This window comes from Nannizzia gypsea, genomic scaffold (assembly GCF_000150975.2).
Source record: "Nannizzia gypsea CBS 118893 supercont1.5 genomic scaffold, whole genome shotgun sequence".
Lineage (NCBI taxonomy): Eukaryota > Fungi > Ascomycota > Eurotiomycetes > Onygenales > Arthrodermataceae > Nannizzia > Nannizzia gypsea.
Window position 1 is genome coordinate 734,144 of NW_003345197.1, and position 14,924 is coordinate 749,067.

Here is a 14,924-nt window from a genome sequence, read left to right on the forward strand (position 1 = left end):
GCAAGCGGAAGCTCGTGAGATGCCGAGGGAGAGGACTGGGGGAAAAGGGGTAAAACGGTAACCTTCTGGAGAAAGGTTGAGAGGGAGAGGAAGAAAGAGGGAAAAGAGAGTCAAGTCATATGGCAGACGTTCTGCTGCGAAACCATAGTTCTTAAATTCGATGGATCTATTTGTTTTTCGTCATCCACTTTTTTGTTTCTTCTTCGTCGTCCTTTTTTCTGCTCTTCTTGATGTCGTTTTTTCTTTTTTCTCCATAAGGAAGTTTGTTTACTTTCAGATGTTTCACAGGGATGAGTCAGCGGTCATGTGATGGAGATAAGATGGAGTTGATAAGATGAAGAAGCGGACGAGGAAGGTGAACTGTGGTTGATGGTAGATAGTCATGCAATTGTAGTAGTATTAGTAGTTGTTGTAGTAGTAGTAGTTTGCCGTTGCAGAGTTGCATGCAGTGGTGGTACAGGGGAGGACAATGGGACAATGGCCTCGATGCGTGTACATGCTCCGTCATACCAAAGCGGATGATGCATGCCTGGTAAATATTATAGGACCCCTGCATATATCAAACACAGATGGCCAGCTGGCTTCGGTTTCTTGGTCTCTTGATCTCTTGGTCCTCAGGAGAAAGGCGATTATAGCTGCTTGTCGCTGGCTTCCCTCTGCGCTTCCTCCCTAGTCTCCTGCTCCTTACGCTGCTTCTCCCCGTCCTCCTTTGCCTTTTTCGAAGCATCTTCCTCCTTCTTCTGCTCTTCCGCTTTCTCCTTTTGCTTCCTCTCGGCCTCATCTGCGGCCTTCTTCAGCCTGTCTGCCTCCTCCTGAAGTTGCTTCTCCCGGTTCTTCCTGGCATCTTCGGCAGCACTTTTCCATGTGCCTGCGTGGTGGTGCGTCACAAGCACCCGGCCGGGGGGTGTTGGGTTGCCGTCATACGAGGCGAATGCGGGGACGGGAAGTATGATCACGTCGTCGAGAACTTGCGGCTCCTTGCTGCCGTTCTTCACTAGATCACCCTCCTTTATCTCCTTATTCAGCGTCTTGGAAAGAGACTCGATGATCTTTGCAGTCATCTTTTTCCTGCCTGTCACTTCAACAACATCGCTGATCATCTCGAGTGTGATCCCTTCTGGCCCGACTCCCTTTTGCTTTGCAATTTCATAAAGTTGCTTCACGATATCATCCACGACAGCCTTGATATGCTTGGAACCGGGCTGCGCTGCCAAAACAGCATTGGTCAGAACCTTCTTACCGCCATGGTCGGCATCAGGTTCGAGTCCAACAATCAGACCAGCCTTGACGGTACTGTTCGCATTGTGCATCTCAGCTGGTAGCCAGCTGTTTACCGGCTGCTCACAGGTAGTATCCAGGTCAGCCCAGATGCCGCCTTCAGATAACAAGATGAGGTAACGCAGCAGATCGGCTCGGAGAATGGGAATTTTGAGCCCTGTGTAAAGAGCTACGATGTTTGAGTTAGGGTACCGGCTGCGCACGTAGTCATCGCTCGACTCATCGGTGAGCAGCTCATGGCGGAACGTAGGGTTGTTCGCTATCCACGTATTGCTCATGTCGGTGTACTCGCTGCTAAGGTTGGCATGTTTGGCTGTCTGCCATATCTTGCTAGGAACCCCAGGAATTGCTTCATTGGCCTCTCCAGGGTGTGATGGTGGTGGTGGTGATGATGATGATGTTGTTGTTGCTGTTGCCGGTGTAACCACTGAGGTACTGGAAGCTGGTGGTCCTGGTGCAGCTTTTGATGATGATGCTGGTGTTGGTACGGCCAGCGGTGGGTGCGAGATCAAAGGAGGCTCTCCATCCGGCGCTGGCGGCGGCGGCTGAAAGGCCTTATGCTGATCATCTGGGCGATCATGTATTGCTGTGTGGACAGAGGCAGGACCAAACTGTCGAGCTGAGTAGATGAGTACGACGCTGATGACGGAGGCTACAATGAGCGCTCGCAGCACTCGTTGCCATGCAGTCGACATTTTTCTCCCCTTTTTTCGCTCTGTTCTAAATTATCCAACCGCTTAAGAAATGTCACGCTGAAACAGCACCCGACCAAGATCTGTTCTTTTCAAGCGTACCTAGGAGAGAATAGAGCAAAAGAATGACTGAGTGTGAAGGGATAAAAGACAACAGCTTCTCATGTAAAAAATCAAAAAGCTGAAGCTTTCAAACAGCCAACGCTATCAGCAGCCACCGGTGCGCCAGGCAGCAGGAAGAGGCTCTAAACCAACGCTTAATGCAAGCCTCTATCAATGGAGGAGGCGGGGACCTTATTCCTTGCCTTCTGTATGGATCCAACCTAGCTAGCCAGGGGTAGACAACTGCGTATATATGATAAGGTCCCTGGCCTTATGTCACATCTAGACAGGGCGTGGGAGACCTGAGACTCTCGGAGATGTGTTGTTCGCATACCATACCTTTTTAGCTGGTTTATTTATAGAGTGGCGCTTGGTTCATTTCATTTGAAGACAAAAGGCCGAGATGGAAGCGACCGAGCAATAAATACTCCGTTTACTAGTGTTATTCGGAGGTCATGTTCCATGGATTGACTTAGAAATGTCTGGTAATGCTACGGGGAACTTGACCCTGGGTGGAAACAAGACAGACCTTCTTGAGACTTCAGATAATCTGCATATTTCTGTCATCCACACAGAGATGATACCTACTCCGTTCCTGTACCCATTTCTTACTCTTACATCTCCATTTGAAGGATTTCAACCAATTAAAATAGGGGCTGGATGACCAATAAACTTCAGAGCGGCCCGTATCCTTATTCCGGTATCAAACACAGTATCGGATATACCTTTTAATTCAGTTTCTGAGCACTATAATTGGCTATCTTAGATAGTACAAGTAATAGTATGTATGCAGCTATGTAATAAGATCTGTGCCTGTAAATTACTATGTTTGGAGGTATTTTGCTTATAAATACACATTATGTCACCTGATCTATATTTTTTGGAAAATACTCACGTGTATTATTACTAAGCCCAAGCATGTGCTTATTGGATGGAAATTTCAAGACGTTAGATCGAAAAAGATAAGAGAGGGAGTCTTCTTCACAACTGCTTAAAGACACAATAAAACCACACTCCTAATTCACGAGATAACCATGGCGCAAGGTGCAATCAAGAAGTCTAAGCCCACCCAGGCGAAAAAGTGAGCTATGCCACAATTCCTTACTATACCCATATTCTCCTACTAACCCCTCCTTCAAGGCCAACATCTCTAGGTCCAAAACGAGGCGCAAAGACTATCGCACCTAAAAAAGCGAAACTTATAAAACAACAGAAACTGGTCAAGGTAGGTTAAGCCTTTTCCTCTTTTGAAATTGGATGGGTGACGAGCTAATATATGTTGTTCTACGAAAATAGAAATTAACGTCTGGCCTTACGGGGAAGACCGAGCGATTGCTTGCTGAAAAGGCAGGACATTTGGAGTTATTAAAGGGGACAAGAAAGGATAAAAAGGGGGATAATAAGCAGGCCGCAAAGAAGTGAAGGGCTGCTTCGTAGGATTGGGGACTTAATTATTTGCACTTTCCACGTTTAACTCTTACCGGATGGCAGGCATAAAGACAGTGCCGCAGAAGAAACGAGCAAGCGCGGGGATGAGGTAATGCACACCGGTGCTGATGCTGGGATGGATTATTCGGAATACAGGGAACAACTGGCTCAGGTTGTTGACGGATGTGATATGACCTCTTATGCCAGCACTCCGTGCGGTGTTGGAGGTGTGGACGGTCTATGACAGGGCTGAATTTGATGCGGCCAACAACAATGGTATACGGGAACGTCTCCGTTATTTACTCATAAACCGAGAACTTATGGGGGGCCCCACGAAGGGCCGGAATGGGATGATGTTCATGTACATTGCATTGTCATTATGGGATTATGAATGGCGTCAATCAAACTATCGACAGGCATAGTAACACTCCGAAAATCATTAAACGGACAGGAGTATACAAGAGAAACAAAACAAACGCCAACTAGATAATGGGTGGGATTAGGCTGGAAAAAGGGCGGGTTATCTCTTCTAGATAGCTCTTGCAACCTCCCCGGCTCCGCTTTCAACAACAGTCGCCTGCTCGGCCTTCATCTTTCCCTTGTTGACACCACCGGCACCGACACCCATTCTCCTGGCCACGTAACGTTGAGCAACGACGCCTACAGCCAAAGTAATTGCATCTTCAACCCATTCAGCTACCCACTCACGTGGATCGACACCTCCACTCTCAATGATTTCCGCAATGGCTTCTGGAACAGTTGATTGCATTTCTTGAGAGGCTGGGGTTTGGTCCGCGGAGGAGGCGTCAGGGGCAGGAGCGTCGAGCCAATCGATCCACTTCTGCGGAAGAGACTGGGAGATGGTATGGAAAGCAATGCCGTGGATAGGATCATGCAGGTAAACGGCGAAGGACACTTCTTCCTCAGTTTCTTGCTCAGCCTCCACGACGCCGCTGGCCGGTTTGTCGCTTTCTCCGCTGGGCCCAGCACCGGCCTGGAAGAGATCATTTGATACAGGCTGGTTGATGGCTTGGATGGCGAGGAAGATATCACTGTTCCTGACAGGGTTGGTGTCGGAAATGATTTCGGAGGCTTGACGAGTAGCTTCTTCTATGCCACCGCGAGTAGCGAAGAAGTCATTTGCATAGGACTCCGCACTAGCTCGCGCAAGTTTGCTGGCTACCATAGTACCCTTGATCGCGGAGATCGAACGGCCTGCTCCTGGGGAAGTATAGCGCCACCATGGCCCATCGTTCCAGCCTGCTGAGCTATACTGAGTGGTACCAGCACCCTCACCACGTTTTGGAGCAGCTTCCTGGCCGCGTTGGATGACGAGTAGGTCGCCTCCTTCGACTTGGGCCATGACTCGGGAAAACACATTGTATATGAGGGGGTCTAGAGCAGGATAGCCTTGGAGATCATGCGTGATATGGATTTGGAGACGTTCATGAGTTGATATTGGAGGTGCCAGTGTATGGAGAAGGGATGTAACCGTTGGAAGTGCGAGGGTGCGTAGCTCACCTCCTAGACTTCGGTGTTAGCAAGTGATTTTTCGAGGTCATACTTGAAATAGAAATCACTATCAAATATCTTACCGAGTCCTCTGAGAGCGCCAACATTACCACGGACCTGGTCCGCCCATTTCTGAGCATCTTCGTTGTTTCGAATCTCCTGCACGGCTGCCTCAGCTTGCTTGACGGCTGCAGTAGCCGTAGCAAAGAGACCACCCCACCACCCGCCGCCGCCGCCGCTGGCGCTGCTGGCCTGTGGTTGTGGTGCCGGGCTCGGTGGTGTGTTCTGTATCTCTGACAAGGGCGTGATGCTCCTGTGGTATGCCCTTGTGCTATCCCCTGACTTTCTGGTCTGTATCTTGTCCTCGCTGGACCTGTCAGTAGTCGGTGTAGCTGCAGCCGCTGACGGTTTCGGCGACTTGGTCGGGGTCGATGAAACCTGGGGTGTTGCAGGACGACTCGAGGGCCTCTGGGAGACTAGATTCTGAAATTCATCTAACACATCGTCCTCGACGCCTCCCTGCTTGCCTGGCTGCGGTGGTTTGGCGCTGACTGTCTCGACGCTCAGGTCGTCAAACTGAGCCAGCAGCTCATCGGTCGTCGGCGTGTGTTTGCCGTCTTTCGTAGTCATCGTTGCTTGTTCCGTCACAGACGGTGTCTAAAGCTTCATTCACTTCATGCGCTGTCGTAGCTGGTTGCTCGTCTATCGGCGTGTCACTTTGTCGTGCTGTTGGCTGCTGTCTCGAGCTCGGGAGGATCGTCGTCTCTTGGCAGCCAGACGTCACCATCACCACCACAGCGGCCGCCTACAAAATACACATACTAGAGCATTGCTATAATAAAGACACGACCTCTATGGGTACCTAAAAAATCTGCTGGATGGCTATGATCAAGGAAGTTTACAGGATAACGAGAAATAAATAAAATACTAATAAAATATAAAAAAGTGCAAAAAAAGCGACACCGCAGGGATTCGAACCCTGGCTCCCGAAGGAATTGCATGGCTATGTATGCAGAGAAACTGTATAACGGTAGCAGTGCAACGTATTAACCACTCTACCACAGTGCCTCGGTGTGATGCTGATGGGGCCCGGCAGCGCGTGATAGCCAGCTTTGGCAGAGCATTGCCACAGCCAGTCGGTTGCATCATACTCGAACTGAGAACCGAAAGCATATAAGAAGGCAGGTTCGCACTTTCTTGCTCATATCTTTCCCGCTCACCTCTTTTACTTCTATTAGTTACCACTTACGACGTCGCCCGCCACTTACGCTACATATTAACACTGTCTTCTCCACGATGCACTGGCTTGAATTAACATACGTAATCGGCCCGCTGATTATAATTGGTATTCCCTCGCTTTTAGCAGCCGGCCGAATTTGCATTTTTTTTCTTGGGCCGATCCTCAAGGCATCATTTGAGGCCATGGGCGCACAGCAGGCCGCGGATGTAATAAGGGAATTAAATGGTAATCCTATACCCCACAGAGCCCCTCGGCCACAGGTGCAGCCATCAGTGGAGCCATCAGTGAAACCATCAGTGCAAGTTAAGCACAAGCATATCCTTCCGCTAGATGACGTAGCTTATGACATAGGCGCCCTCAAGCAAAGAGACATTCTTCTCAGGTCGGCGGTCCTGGATGCTGCTGCGCGGGGTAGGCTCAAAGATATTGAAAATTTTGATGATCTCGGTCCTAAGGACTGGCGGTTGAAACTAGCCGATTCGAAAAAGAGGCTTTGGGCCTGCGAGCAGGTCTATTCGCAACTGCTGAAAGACCAGCCACTTCACTCAAGGATACCACAATATGTCAAATCCTGGTTTTTAATGGAGGGGGAAACATCGATTTATACGATTAAACATGGGAAAGGGCAGTGTAGAGACGCACAAGGTTGCTGTTCAAGGGGGTGCGGATGCTGCCAAAAGCCACGAGGCATGCTTCCTTCGGGACAACTGTATTATTCCCACTGCACAGCATTCTGTCCTTGCTGTATACGAAGTCGAGGAATTGCAATGCTGCCCAAGGAGTGTACACTTCGCGGTTCTGACAGGCTATATAGCACGTTGCAGATTGAAGTGACTGCGGAGCCAGCGATAACAGAATATCTCGCCAATAAGACAAGGGGAGAGAAAGTGAATGTCAGAGACGGCGACTGCTAGAGCTGCTCTAGCAGCTCCTATTGGTCCAATGCCCGCGAGAATAGACTTCCTTTCCGGGAAAAAAATAATAACATGAATTTCTCTTCCAAATTCTGATATTCCGCCGGTAATAGTGGTATATTTCTATAAACCCAAGACTTGGACTGAAGCCAGCCCTCTAGTGCGGCCGATTTCTCCGCGTAGAAGAGTCATATATATATAAATTTAAGGGTATAAGTGAAGTTGTACGATATGGACGTTTGTATTCACAAAATTATGCGAGTAGTAGAACATATTAGGGTATTAGGGTATCTTAGGCCGTTTATTGACATTTTCATTTCTTTCGTTTCCATGTTATAGTCGAGCTATAGATAGGAATAAAACTGTCTTTTATTTATATGTGCCACATCTTTAAATATCCATATGCCATGTAGCTTAAGATATTACGAGCGTAACTGCTAATTGTTCCTAAGAATTGAGTACGGGAGGTAGTTTGATAAGCTCACATTCGGGTCTTTATTGAAGTTGGAGTTTTGAGTTGCGCTGCGGCACAAAGCGCCTTGGCGAGCGGCGGCAAACACGTCTATTAACGAACCATAATTCGATCCTTATTAGTTTATATAATCAAAGTCGCCTGTGGGAGAAGCGCGTCGCAAAGGCCGCTACAAGGACGCAGGGAACAAGAGCTGTGGAACATTTGGATGCGTTCAAGGAAGCTCACAAACTGAGGCCACCATGAGTCGTGAAGAGAGTCCAAAACGGCGGAAGATAGACTCCGATAGATTTACCCCATCGTCACCAAAGAGCTACACCGGCCCTGGCCCCAGGCATATTTTCAAGCGACGCGATAGACCTCAGGGAAGAGACGACGATGATGGCCAGACAGGGTCCAGCAGGGGCCGAGATGGCGCATCAACTCCCCACCAGCACTCATTCGACGGACCAGAAGCATTCGTGAACGATGATGACGCTATGGCGCTTGACCGTGACTGGTACATGGGTGATGAATCCGGGCATACCTTTGGAGACGAGACACATAATCCCTTTGGCGCCCCAGAAAGCGCATGGGCGGACCAGATCCGCGAGGCGGCATTGTCGGAGAAGAAGAACAGCCGCCGCTTCAATGCTCGTGCTGTACAAAAACAAAAGGATGTGGATGCGTGGGAGACGAATCGCATGCTAACCTCTGGTGTTGCTCAGAGGAGAGACTACGATGCTGATTTTGAAGATGATGATGACTCGACAAGAGTGCACTTACTGGTCCATGATCTTCGTCCTCCCTTTTTGGATGGCCGTACGGTCTTCACGAAGCAGCTGGAACCTGTCCCCGCCGTACGAGACCCGCAGAGTGACATGGCTGTTTTTAGTCGGAAAGGAAGCAAAGTTGTTCAAGAAAGGAGGCAGCGCAAAGAACGCCAGAAGCAAGCCCAGGATGCTACAAATGCTGCTGGGACTACTCTGGGTAATATTATGGGTGTTAAAGAAGATGAAGGCGACAGTGCGGCGGCAATTCCAGGAGAGGAAGATCAAAAGCCAGGCAACAGCAGTAAATTTGCGTCACATTTGAAAAAATCCGAAGGATCCAGTGCGTTTAGTAGGAGCAAGACCTTACGGGAGCAGAGGGAATATCTCCCTGCCTTTGCCGTTAGAGAAGAACTGCTACGAGTGATAAGGGATAACCAAGTAATTATTGTGGTTGGCCAGACTGGGTCCGGAAAGACTACTCAATTGACTCAGTTTCTCTACGAGGATGGCTACGGGGAGCTTGGCTTGATAGGCTGTACGCAGCCACGCCGTGTTGCTGCAATGAGTGTTGCCAAACGAGTCAGCGAGGAGATGGAAGTTAAACTTGGAGGGCTTGTGGGCTATGCTATACGTTTCGAAGATTGCACAAGCAGCGAAACGGTGATTAAATGTGAGTTGATCTGTCCATGGTATCATTGGGCATTTGGCTAATAGGTTCTTTTAGATATGACTGATGGAGTTTTGCTACGAGAATCCTTGGTCCAGCCTGATCTTGACAAATATTCTTGCATTATCATGGATGAGGCTCACGAGAGAGCTTTGAATACTGATGTCTTGATGGGCCTGATTAAGAAGGTTCTTGCTAGAAGAAGAGACTTGAAGCTTATCGTTACGTCTGCTACCATGAACTCTGACCGATTTTCAAAGTTTTACGGAGGCGCCCCGGAGTTTATCATCCCCGGACGTACATTTCCTGTCGATATACAATATTCCCGTTCTCCCTGCGAGGACTATGTTGATAGTGCTGTCAAGCAAGTGCTGGCCATCCACGTTCCCAAGGGCCTGGTGAGATCCTAGTGTTCATGACAGGACAGGAGGATATCGAGGCTACGTGTGAATTGATACACGAGAGGTCGGTTCTCCTGAATGACCCACCGAAGAATAGTGCCGGCAGATTTACAAGCCAGATTTTCGACAGGCCGCTCCGGGTGTTAGGAAAGTTATCGTGGCTACCAATATTGCTGAGACCAGTTTGACGGTTGATGGCATTATGTACGTGGTAGATGCCGGGTTTTCAAAGCTAAAGGTTTACAACCCACGGATGGGCATGGACACACTCCAAATCACACCCATTTCGCAGGCCAATGCCTCCCAGCGAGCGGGCCGAGCAGGCAGGACTGGGCCTGGGAAAGCGTATCACTTATATACCGAGCTTGCATTTAAGGACGAGTTTTATATACAAACCATCCCGGAGATTCAACGGACAAACCTTGCGAACACCGTACTTCTACTCAAATCATTGGGAATCAAGGACCTGCTAGACTTCGATTTCATGGACCCTCCCCCACAAGATACAATCACCACCTCACTGTTTGACCTTTGGGCTCTTGGAGCAATTGATAATTTGGGCGATTTAACAGCCATCGGCCGCCGAATGAGTGCATTTCCCATGGACCCATCACTTGCCAAACTCCTCATCACTTCATCAGAGCTGTATGGTTGTAGCGAAGAAATGCTCACAATAGTATCTATGCTCTCGGTACCTAGCGTGTTTTACCGTCCGAAGGAACGACAAGAAGAGTCTGACGCAGCTAGGGAGAAGTTCTTCGTGCCAGAGTCAGACCATCTCACTCTTCTTCACGTCTATACACAATGGAAAGCAAACGGCTATTCCGACGGGTGGTGCGTACGACACTTCCTCCATCCCAAGGCTCTTCGGCGAGCCAAGGAGATCCGTGAACAGCTACATGATATAATGAAAATGCAGAAAATGCAATTGACAAGCTGCGGGACGGATTGGGACATTATTCGAAAATGCATTTGTTCCGGCTACTACCATCAGGCTGGCCGGGTCAAGGGTATTGGAGAGTATATTAATCTCCGGACGAGCGTAACTGTGCAGCTGCATCCGACCAGCTCCTTATACGGTCTTGGCTTCCTACCTGACTATGTGGTATATCATGAGTTGATATTGACCAGCAAAGAATATATGTCTACTGTCACTGCAGTTGATCCTCATGTGAGATGATTCTTCCCCCACCGGCATTTCATTACATCTGCAAACATAACTAACATGGTTTTACTTACTAGTGGCTTGCCGATCTCGGTGGTGTTTTCTATTCAATCAAAGAAAAGGGCTATTCTGCACGGGAACGCCGCGTCACAGAGCGTGAATTCAATAGGAAAATGGAAATAGAAACACAAATGGCTGCAGATCGTCAGAAAGCTGCGGAACTCACTGCCCGCGAAGCTGAGAAAGAGTCGGCTAAAAAGAGACAGGAAATACAGACTGCAGTGAGAAGACCGACTGCTACGCCAGGGGTAAGGAGAACTACCGGTGGGCTGGTTACGAGTGGTAGCGTGGTTAAGAGGCCGCCGTCCAAAAGAGTCGGAAGGGGATTTTGAGCGACAAGGCTGTGTCTTTTTCCCATTGTCTTGAGCGCTTGGATAGAGATAGAGAGGCTGTCGAGAGTTTTAATGCAAAATATAGGTCCTAGTCATAGCATTCCAGGTCATGTCTGGCATTAACAGATTTATAATAGAAAATAATGCTCCATGATGAATAACGGGTTGAACTATAATTTTTAGTAGTATACACGAGTCATCGGAGCAGTTATTGAAGCCATATCCCCTTTCTATTTCCTGAATTTCCGAGAAGCCGAATATAAGATGAAGCCCCTCGAGGGTGAAAGCTCATTCCATTGCTTAGTTGATGAAATTAATGCAGAAAAAGTGCAATATAATGCTCCCAAATATGTAATCCGCAAAAGCCCTGTATTAAACCTGTTAGTAAACGCGCAGTTCTTCCGTTGTCCCAAAGCTGCCGATTGAAATTAATGCTGACCTCTCACTAGAACCTTCTCCCCGGTCTTGAATTGGTGTTTCCGCTCCGCTGGAGCTCCCGGAACTTATGGTAGTTGTAGTCTTCCCTACATCACTGGTTTGCATCCTTAAACTTGCCGTGAGAACGAACTGGCCAACAGCGGCAGAGAACCCGCTTAGGAACGCATTAAATGGCTAGATTGAGAATAACCCAAGTGGTTAGCTCTCATTCCCTTTCATGATCTGTCTCCGGAGATGATACGGATATTTTCGAGTAAACTCACATAGTTGCCCGCTAATACACAGTATACGAATTGGATTCCTCCAACAAGGACTAAGAAGGCCATGAACGTATCTAGGAGTAGGGTCCTCTGGGGGGTTTTTGTGGTGTAATTGTCCCATATATTCAGTATTATATCTGTTGTTGGGGCGTTTGCAGATGTCGATGGCGGTGGTCTGGGTATTGTCGCAGAGGCTGTCGCTGGCTTCACCTTGCTGGGCGAAGGAGTGGTCGCTGGGCCTGGCTGTACATCTCGACGTTTTGGTGCCATTGGAACAGAGTTATATGGGAGGAAGCCCAGGAGGCCAAATATCAAGCTGTTGCCTGGTATACAGATAACCCAGCTATTATCAATCAGCCGTAAAACGTATGCGTTCCTTCGTCAAGTCCGCCCTTCTCGACACGCCGTCCAATTGATGATGTTGAAGCTATCTTGATGCGAATGAACAGCTCGCCGATATATCACGTGATGATATGATGAATTAGGTAAGCAAAAGTAACCTCCAACGTCGCTGGAAGTAGATAATAATCATTAGTGGCATGTTGTTCTATCACGAAACATACCACAGAGTGAAAAAGACGCATCACTCGTGGCTATAAATAAAGCACTGTTTTAGACACTACTAAGGCTGCTCATACAAAATACTTACAAATTCTGTATACAAGTTATAATGGTAAGCTATATACTTGTCATAATTATGTCATTTACCATCTCTAATACTAGGCTTCTCCAGAACGCAAATACAAGCTACTCGGCTGCGGCCCTCTCCCTTCTCACCTCCTGCGGTGGCATCATCGGTTATGCGCGTACAGGATCTATTCCATCTATAGCTGCAGGGCTCACAATCGGTGCGCTTTACGCCGTGAGTTATTTCCGCCTACAAGGTCATCAGCCTTACGGAGAAGAGATTGGCCTTCTTGCGTCCGCAGTTCTAGGCGGTAGCTCCATCCCAAGGGTTATCAAAACCGGCGGAAAACCCCTTCCCGTGGGTTTGAGCATATTGGCAACGTATGGCTTGATCGCATTCGGCTTGGCTTACCGAGATAAGAAGACATCCGCTTAAACAGTAGCCAATTGCATGGAACGAGGTCAGGGTGAAAGGCTTGTGTTGTAGTAAGAAATATGTAATTCTAGAAGAAATGAAACGCTCACATCTCAATATTATAAGTACAGAGAGATATCACGCTAAATATTCCCGTTCCCATTTCGTCAAGCCGTTTCACCCAATAACTCCTGTGCTATGAATAAAAGTGTAAATAAACAAACAAGTACATTCATTTTGCATTGATTAGATGCGTACGAGGATGTTCTTCCTCGACCTCCGCTAGATGCCCAGACTTTCGTTCCTTAGCTCCATAGTATCGTCAATTTGCGGGTTCAAGAGATCACCAATCTCCATGCTTTCTTGCATGATGCGCCTAGCCTCCTCTTCGTCAACATTCATGTCTTCCTTCACAAGCGTTGTTGTCAGTTCTGGAACAAGCACTGCTTGGACATAACCGGAAACTCCGACCGCCTTTACAAGTGAGTCTGATAACGCTAATTCTCGCACTCGTGGAGCAAAGCGAGTAACAATAGCTTCCATCCTACGAAAGCTTGTAAGCATGCGAAACACTGAGAACTAAGCATAGGGGTAATTCTTACATGTTTTTTGCACCTCGCGCCCCATAATACCCAGTGGTCATCTTTTCTAGTTCAGAGTTAGTAATGCTAAGGCGAAAGTTCCCTTGCTTGTTGCACTCCTGTGCGGATGATTTTAACAATTCTCGATAAACCGAGACACTATCAGGTAGCAACATTCTTTCCAATTCTGCAAAGTGGCTTTCAATGCGCTCCTGGAATGAGCCCCAGTCTATTGTTGGATAACAACATTCTTTCCACTGCTTTTCTGCAGATTTCCTCCTGTGTAACAAACAGAACCGAGATTGCTGGCCCATCCTTTCCATTGATTTGAAAGATTTGAACAGCTCCACATCCACAGGTACCTCGCACACTGGGCACACAGTAACTGCAGCTGTGCGACGGTCAATCTCCTCTTGGATTTCAGGGGGTATATGCACGGAGAAAGACGAAGATACGGAGCTCAAGGGGGACACGGCTTCAAATCCATCGCTGAGTTCTAGCATGTCAAAATCATTTTCATGACAAGAGCTAGCTGGAATTGCAACGTGGGCTTCCATAAAGGAGGTGGGATCCTTAAACCGGGGCCCTTTGTCTGTTTGGGATTTATGTGACTGTTCAGGGCCATCGTCCGAATCGCTCGAAGATTCCATTTCCAATTCGCGCGCTGTCTGTTTTTTCAGGGGCGTTGAAGCATGGATGTTGTGAGATGCCTTTGACGAGTACTGCTTTTGTTTTCGGACTTGATTTGGAAATGCAGCAAAAATGGGCTCCTCATCCTTATCTTTTTGGGAAGGGTGAGTTGCAGGTTTCCTGATATTGCGTTTAACCACTGGTTTCCTAGATGTGTTGATTTGCTTCTTCTTAGGTGTAGGCGCAACCTTCCGTCTCCCCGGCGAATTTTTTATTTCCGAACTATCTCTCCCCTCCAGGCGGCCTTTCGACAAGTATTTTGTAGCATCACTCTGCTGTATATGGTAGTTTAAGTCCCTTGGCGAGAATAGAGTCCTCTTCTGCGGATCACGAATTGGTGATACCTCCTCTACCTCTCCGAAGTCGTCGTACTCGTCCTCATCACTGGAAGCAAGAGGTTCATCATCAGTCGCAGGCTCGGCCTTTCGCTTTGTCGATGCATGGCTCAGTTGTTCTGTCGAATCGTCGGGCGATTGGCTCTCTGTTTCCGCAGCTCTCTTTTGCGCGCTCCGTGTTGGCCTCCCTCCGACCTGCGTGAGCGGTGGGCCTCCGCTATGATTTCTGGTTGTTAACCTGGTTGACGCGAAGCTAGGGTTTGGTCTTGAGGCAGAAGCCATCCCTCATGGGCGCCGGCAAGATAGCGGGCAGGATTGGTAAGAACTATGGGCGTTCCGTGGTTCGCTGGAGGTTTGTCGAAGCCGTTGTTTGCTGACGTTTCGCGTCTTCTGTTTGCGGTTTGATCTATTTAGACGCGATAACCACCGAGCTAAGCGCCAAGTCGAGCTCTGCAGATAACAGGTAGAAGTTACATTACGAAGTACACAAACCCATTGTGTAACCATACTTATCCAAAGTAGCGAGTAATGCAAGATGGCTCGAAATGCCATTGAATAATGGC

The 14,924-nt window shown here is 48.2% G+C and overlaps 8 protein-coding genes and 1 non-coding gene across 9 annotated transcripts; 4 read left to right on the forward strand and 5 right to left on the reverse strand.

Moving 5' to 3' along the window:
- Nucleotides 1–629: 629 nt before the first annotated feature.
- On the reverse strand, nt 630–1,973 carry MGYG_06110 (hypothetical protein; the record flags this gene model as incomplete). Its single annotated transcript, XM_003171521.1, has 1 exon — nt 630–1,973. The coding sequence occupies one exon, from the start codon at nt 1,971–1,973 to the stop codon at nt 630–632; it is 1,344 nt and encodes a 447-aa protein (XP_003171569.1).
- Nucleotides 1,974–3,106: 1,133 nt separating this feature from the next.
- On the forward strand, nt 3,107–3,494 carry MGYG_06111 (hypothetical protein; the record flags this gene model as incomplete). The annotated part of the gene is made up of 3 exons (XM_003171522.1): nt 3,107–3,153; nt 3,213–3,297; nt 3,369–3,494. The coding sequence occupies 3 exons, from the start codon at nt 3,107–3,109 to the stop codon at nt 3,492–3,494; spliced, it is 258 nt and encodes an 85-aa protein (XP_003171570.1).
- A 535-nt stretch (nt 3,495–4,029) lies between these two features.
- MGYG_06112 (hypothetical protein) lies at nt 4,030–5,642 on the reverse strand (the record flags this gene model as incomplete). Its single annotated transcript, XM_003171523.1, has 2 exons — nt 4,030–5,024; nt 5,096–5,642. The coding sequence occupies 2 exons, from the start codon at nt 5,640–5,642 to the stop codon at nt 4,030–4,032; spliced, it is 1,542 nt and encodes a 513-aa protein (XP_003171571.1).
- A 327-nt stretch (nt 5,643–5,969) lies between these two features.
- MGYG_10558 lies at nt 5,970–6,080 on the reverse strand. Its single transcript has one exon. It is a non-coding gene; the product is annotated as a tRNA-Ser (tRNA).
- Nucleotides 6,081–6,308: 228 nt separating this feature from the next.
- Nucleotides 6,309–7,166, forward strand: MGYG_06113 (hypothetical protein; the record flags this gene model as incomplete). Its single annotated transcript, XM_003171524.1, has 1 exon — nt 6,309–7,166. One exon carries the CDS (start codon nt 6,309–6,311, stop codon nt 7,164–7,166), a length of 858 nt encoding a protein of 285 aa, XP_003171572.1.
- Nucleotides 7,167–7,880: 714 nt separating this feature from the next.
- MGYG_06114 (pre-mRNA-splicing factor ATP-dependent RNA helicase prp16) lies at nt 7,881–11,015 on the forward strand (the record flags this gene model as incomplete). Its single annotated transcript, XM_003171525.1, has 4 exons — nt 7,881–9,060; nt 9,115–9,455; nt 9,556–10,629; nt 10,701–11,015. The coding sequence occupies 4 exons, from the start codon at nt 7,881–7,883 to the stop codon at nt 11,013–11,015; spliced, it is 2,910 nt and encodes a 969-aa protein (XP_003171573.1).
- A 300-nt stretch (nt 11,016–11,315) lies between these two features.
- Nucleotides 11,316–11,983, reverse strand: MGYG_06115 (OST2p; the record flags this gene model as incomplete). Its single annotated transcript, XM_003171526.1, has 3 exons — nt 11,316–11,382; nt 11,455–11,627; nt 11,717–11,983. The coding sequence occupies 3 exons, from the start codon at nt 11,981–11,983 to the stop codon at nt 11,316–11,318; spliced, it is 507 nt and encodes a 168-aa protein (XP_003171574.1).
- A 427-nt stretch (nt 11,984–12,410) lies between these two features.
- Nucleotides 12,411–12,776, forward strand: MGYG_06116 (hypothetical protein; the record flags this gene model as incomplete). Its single annotated transcript, XM_003171527.1, has 1 exon — nt 12,411–12,776. One exon carries the CDS (start codon nt 12,411–12,413, stop codon nt 12,774–12,776), a length of 366 nt encoding a protein of 121 aa, XP_003171575.1.
- Nucleotides 12,777–13,037: 261 nt separating this feature from the next.
- Nucleotides 13,038–14,643, reverse strand: MGYG_06117 (hypothetical protein; the record flags this gene model as incomplete). The annotated part of the gene is made up of 2 exons (XM_003171528.1): nt 13,038–13,299; nt 13,358–14,643. The coding sequence occupies 2 exons, from the start codon at nt 14,641–14,643 to the stop codon at nt 13,038–13,040; spliced, it is 1,548 nt and encodes a 515-aa protein (XP_003171576.1).
- Between the last annotated feature and the right edge of the window lie 281 nt (nt 14,644–14,924).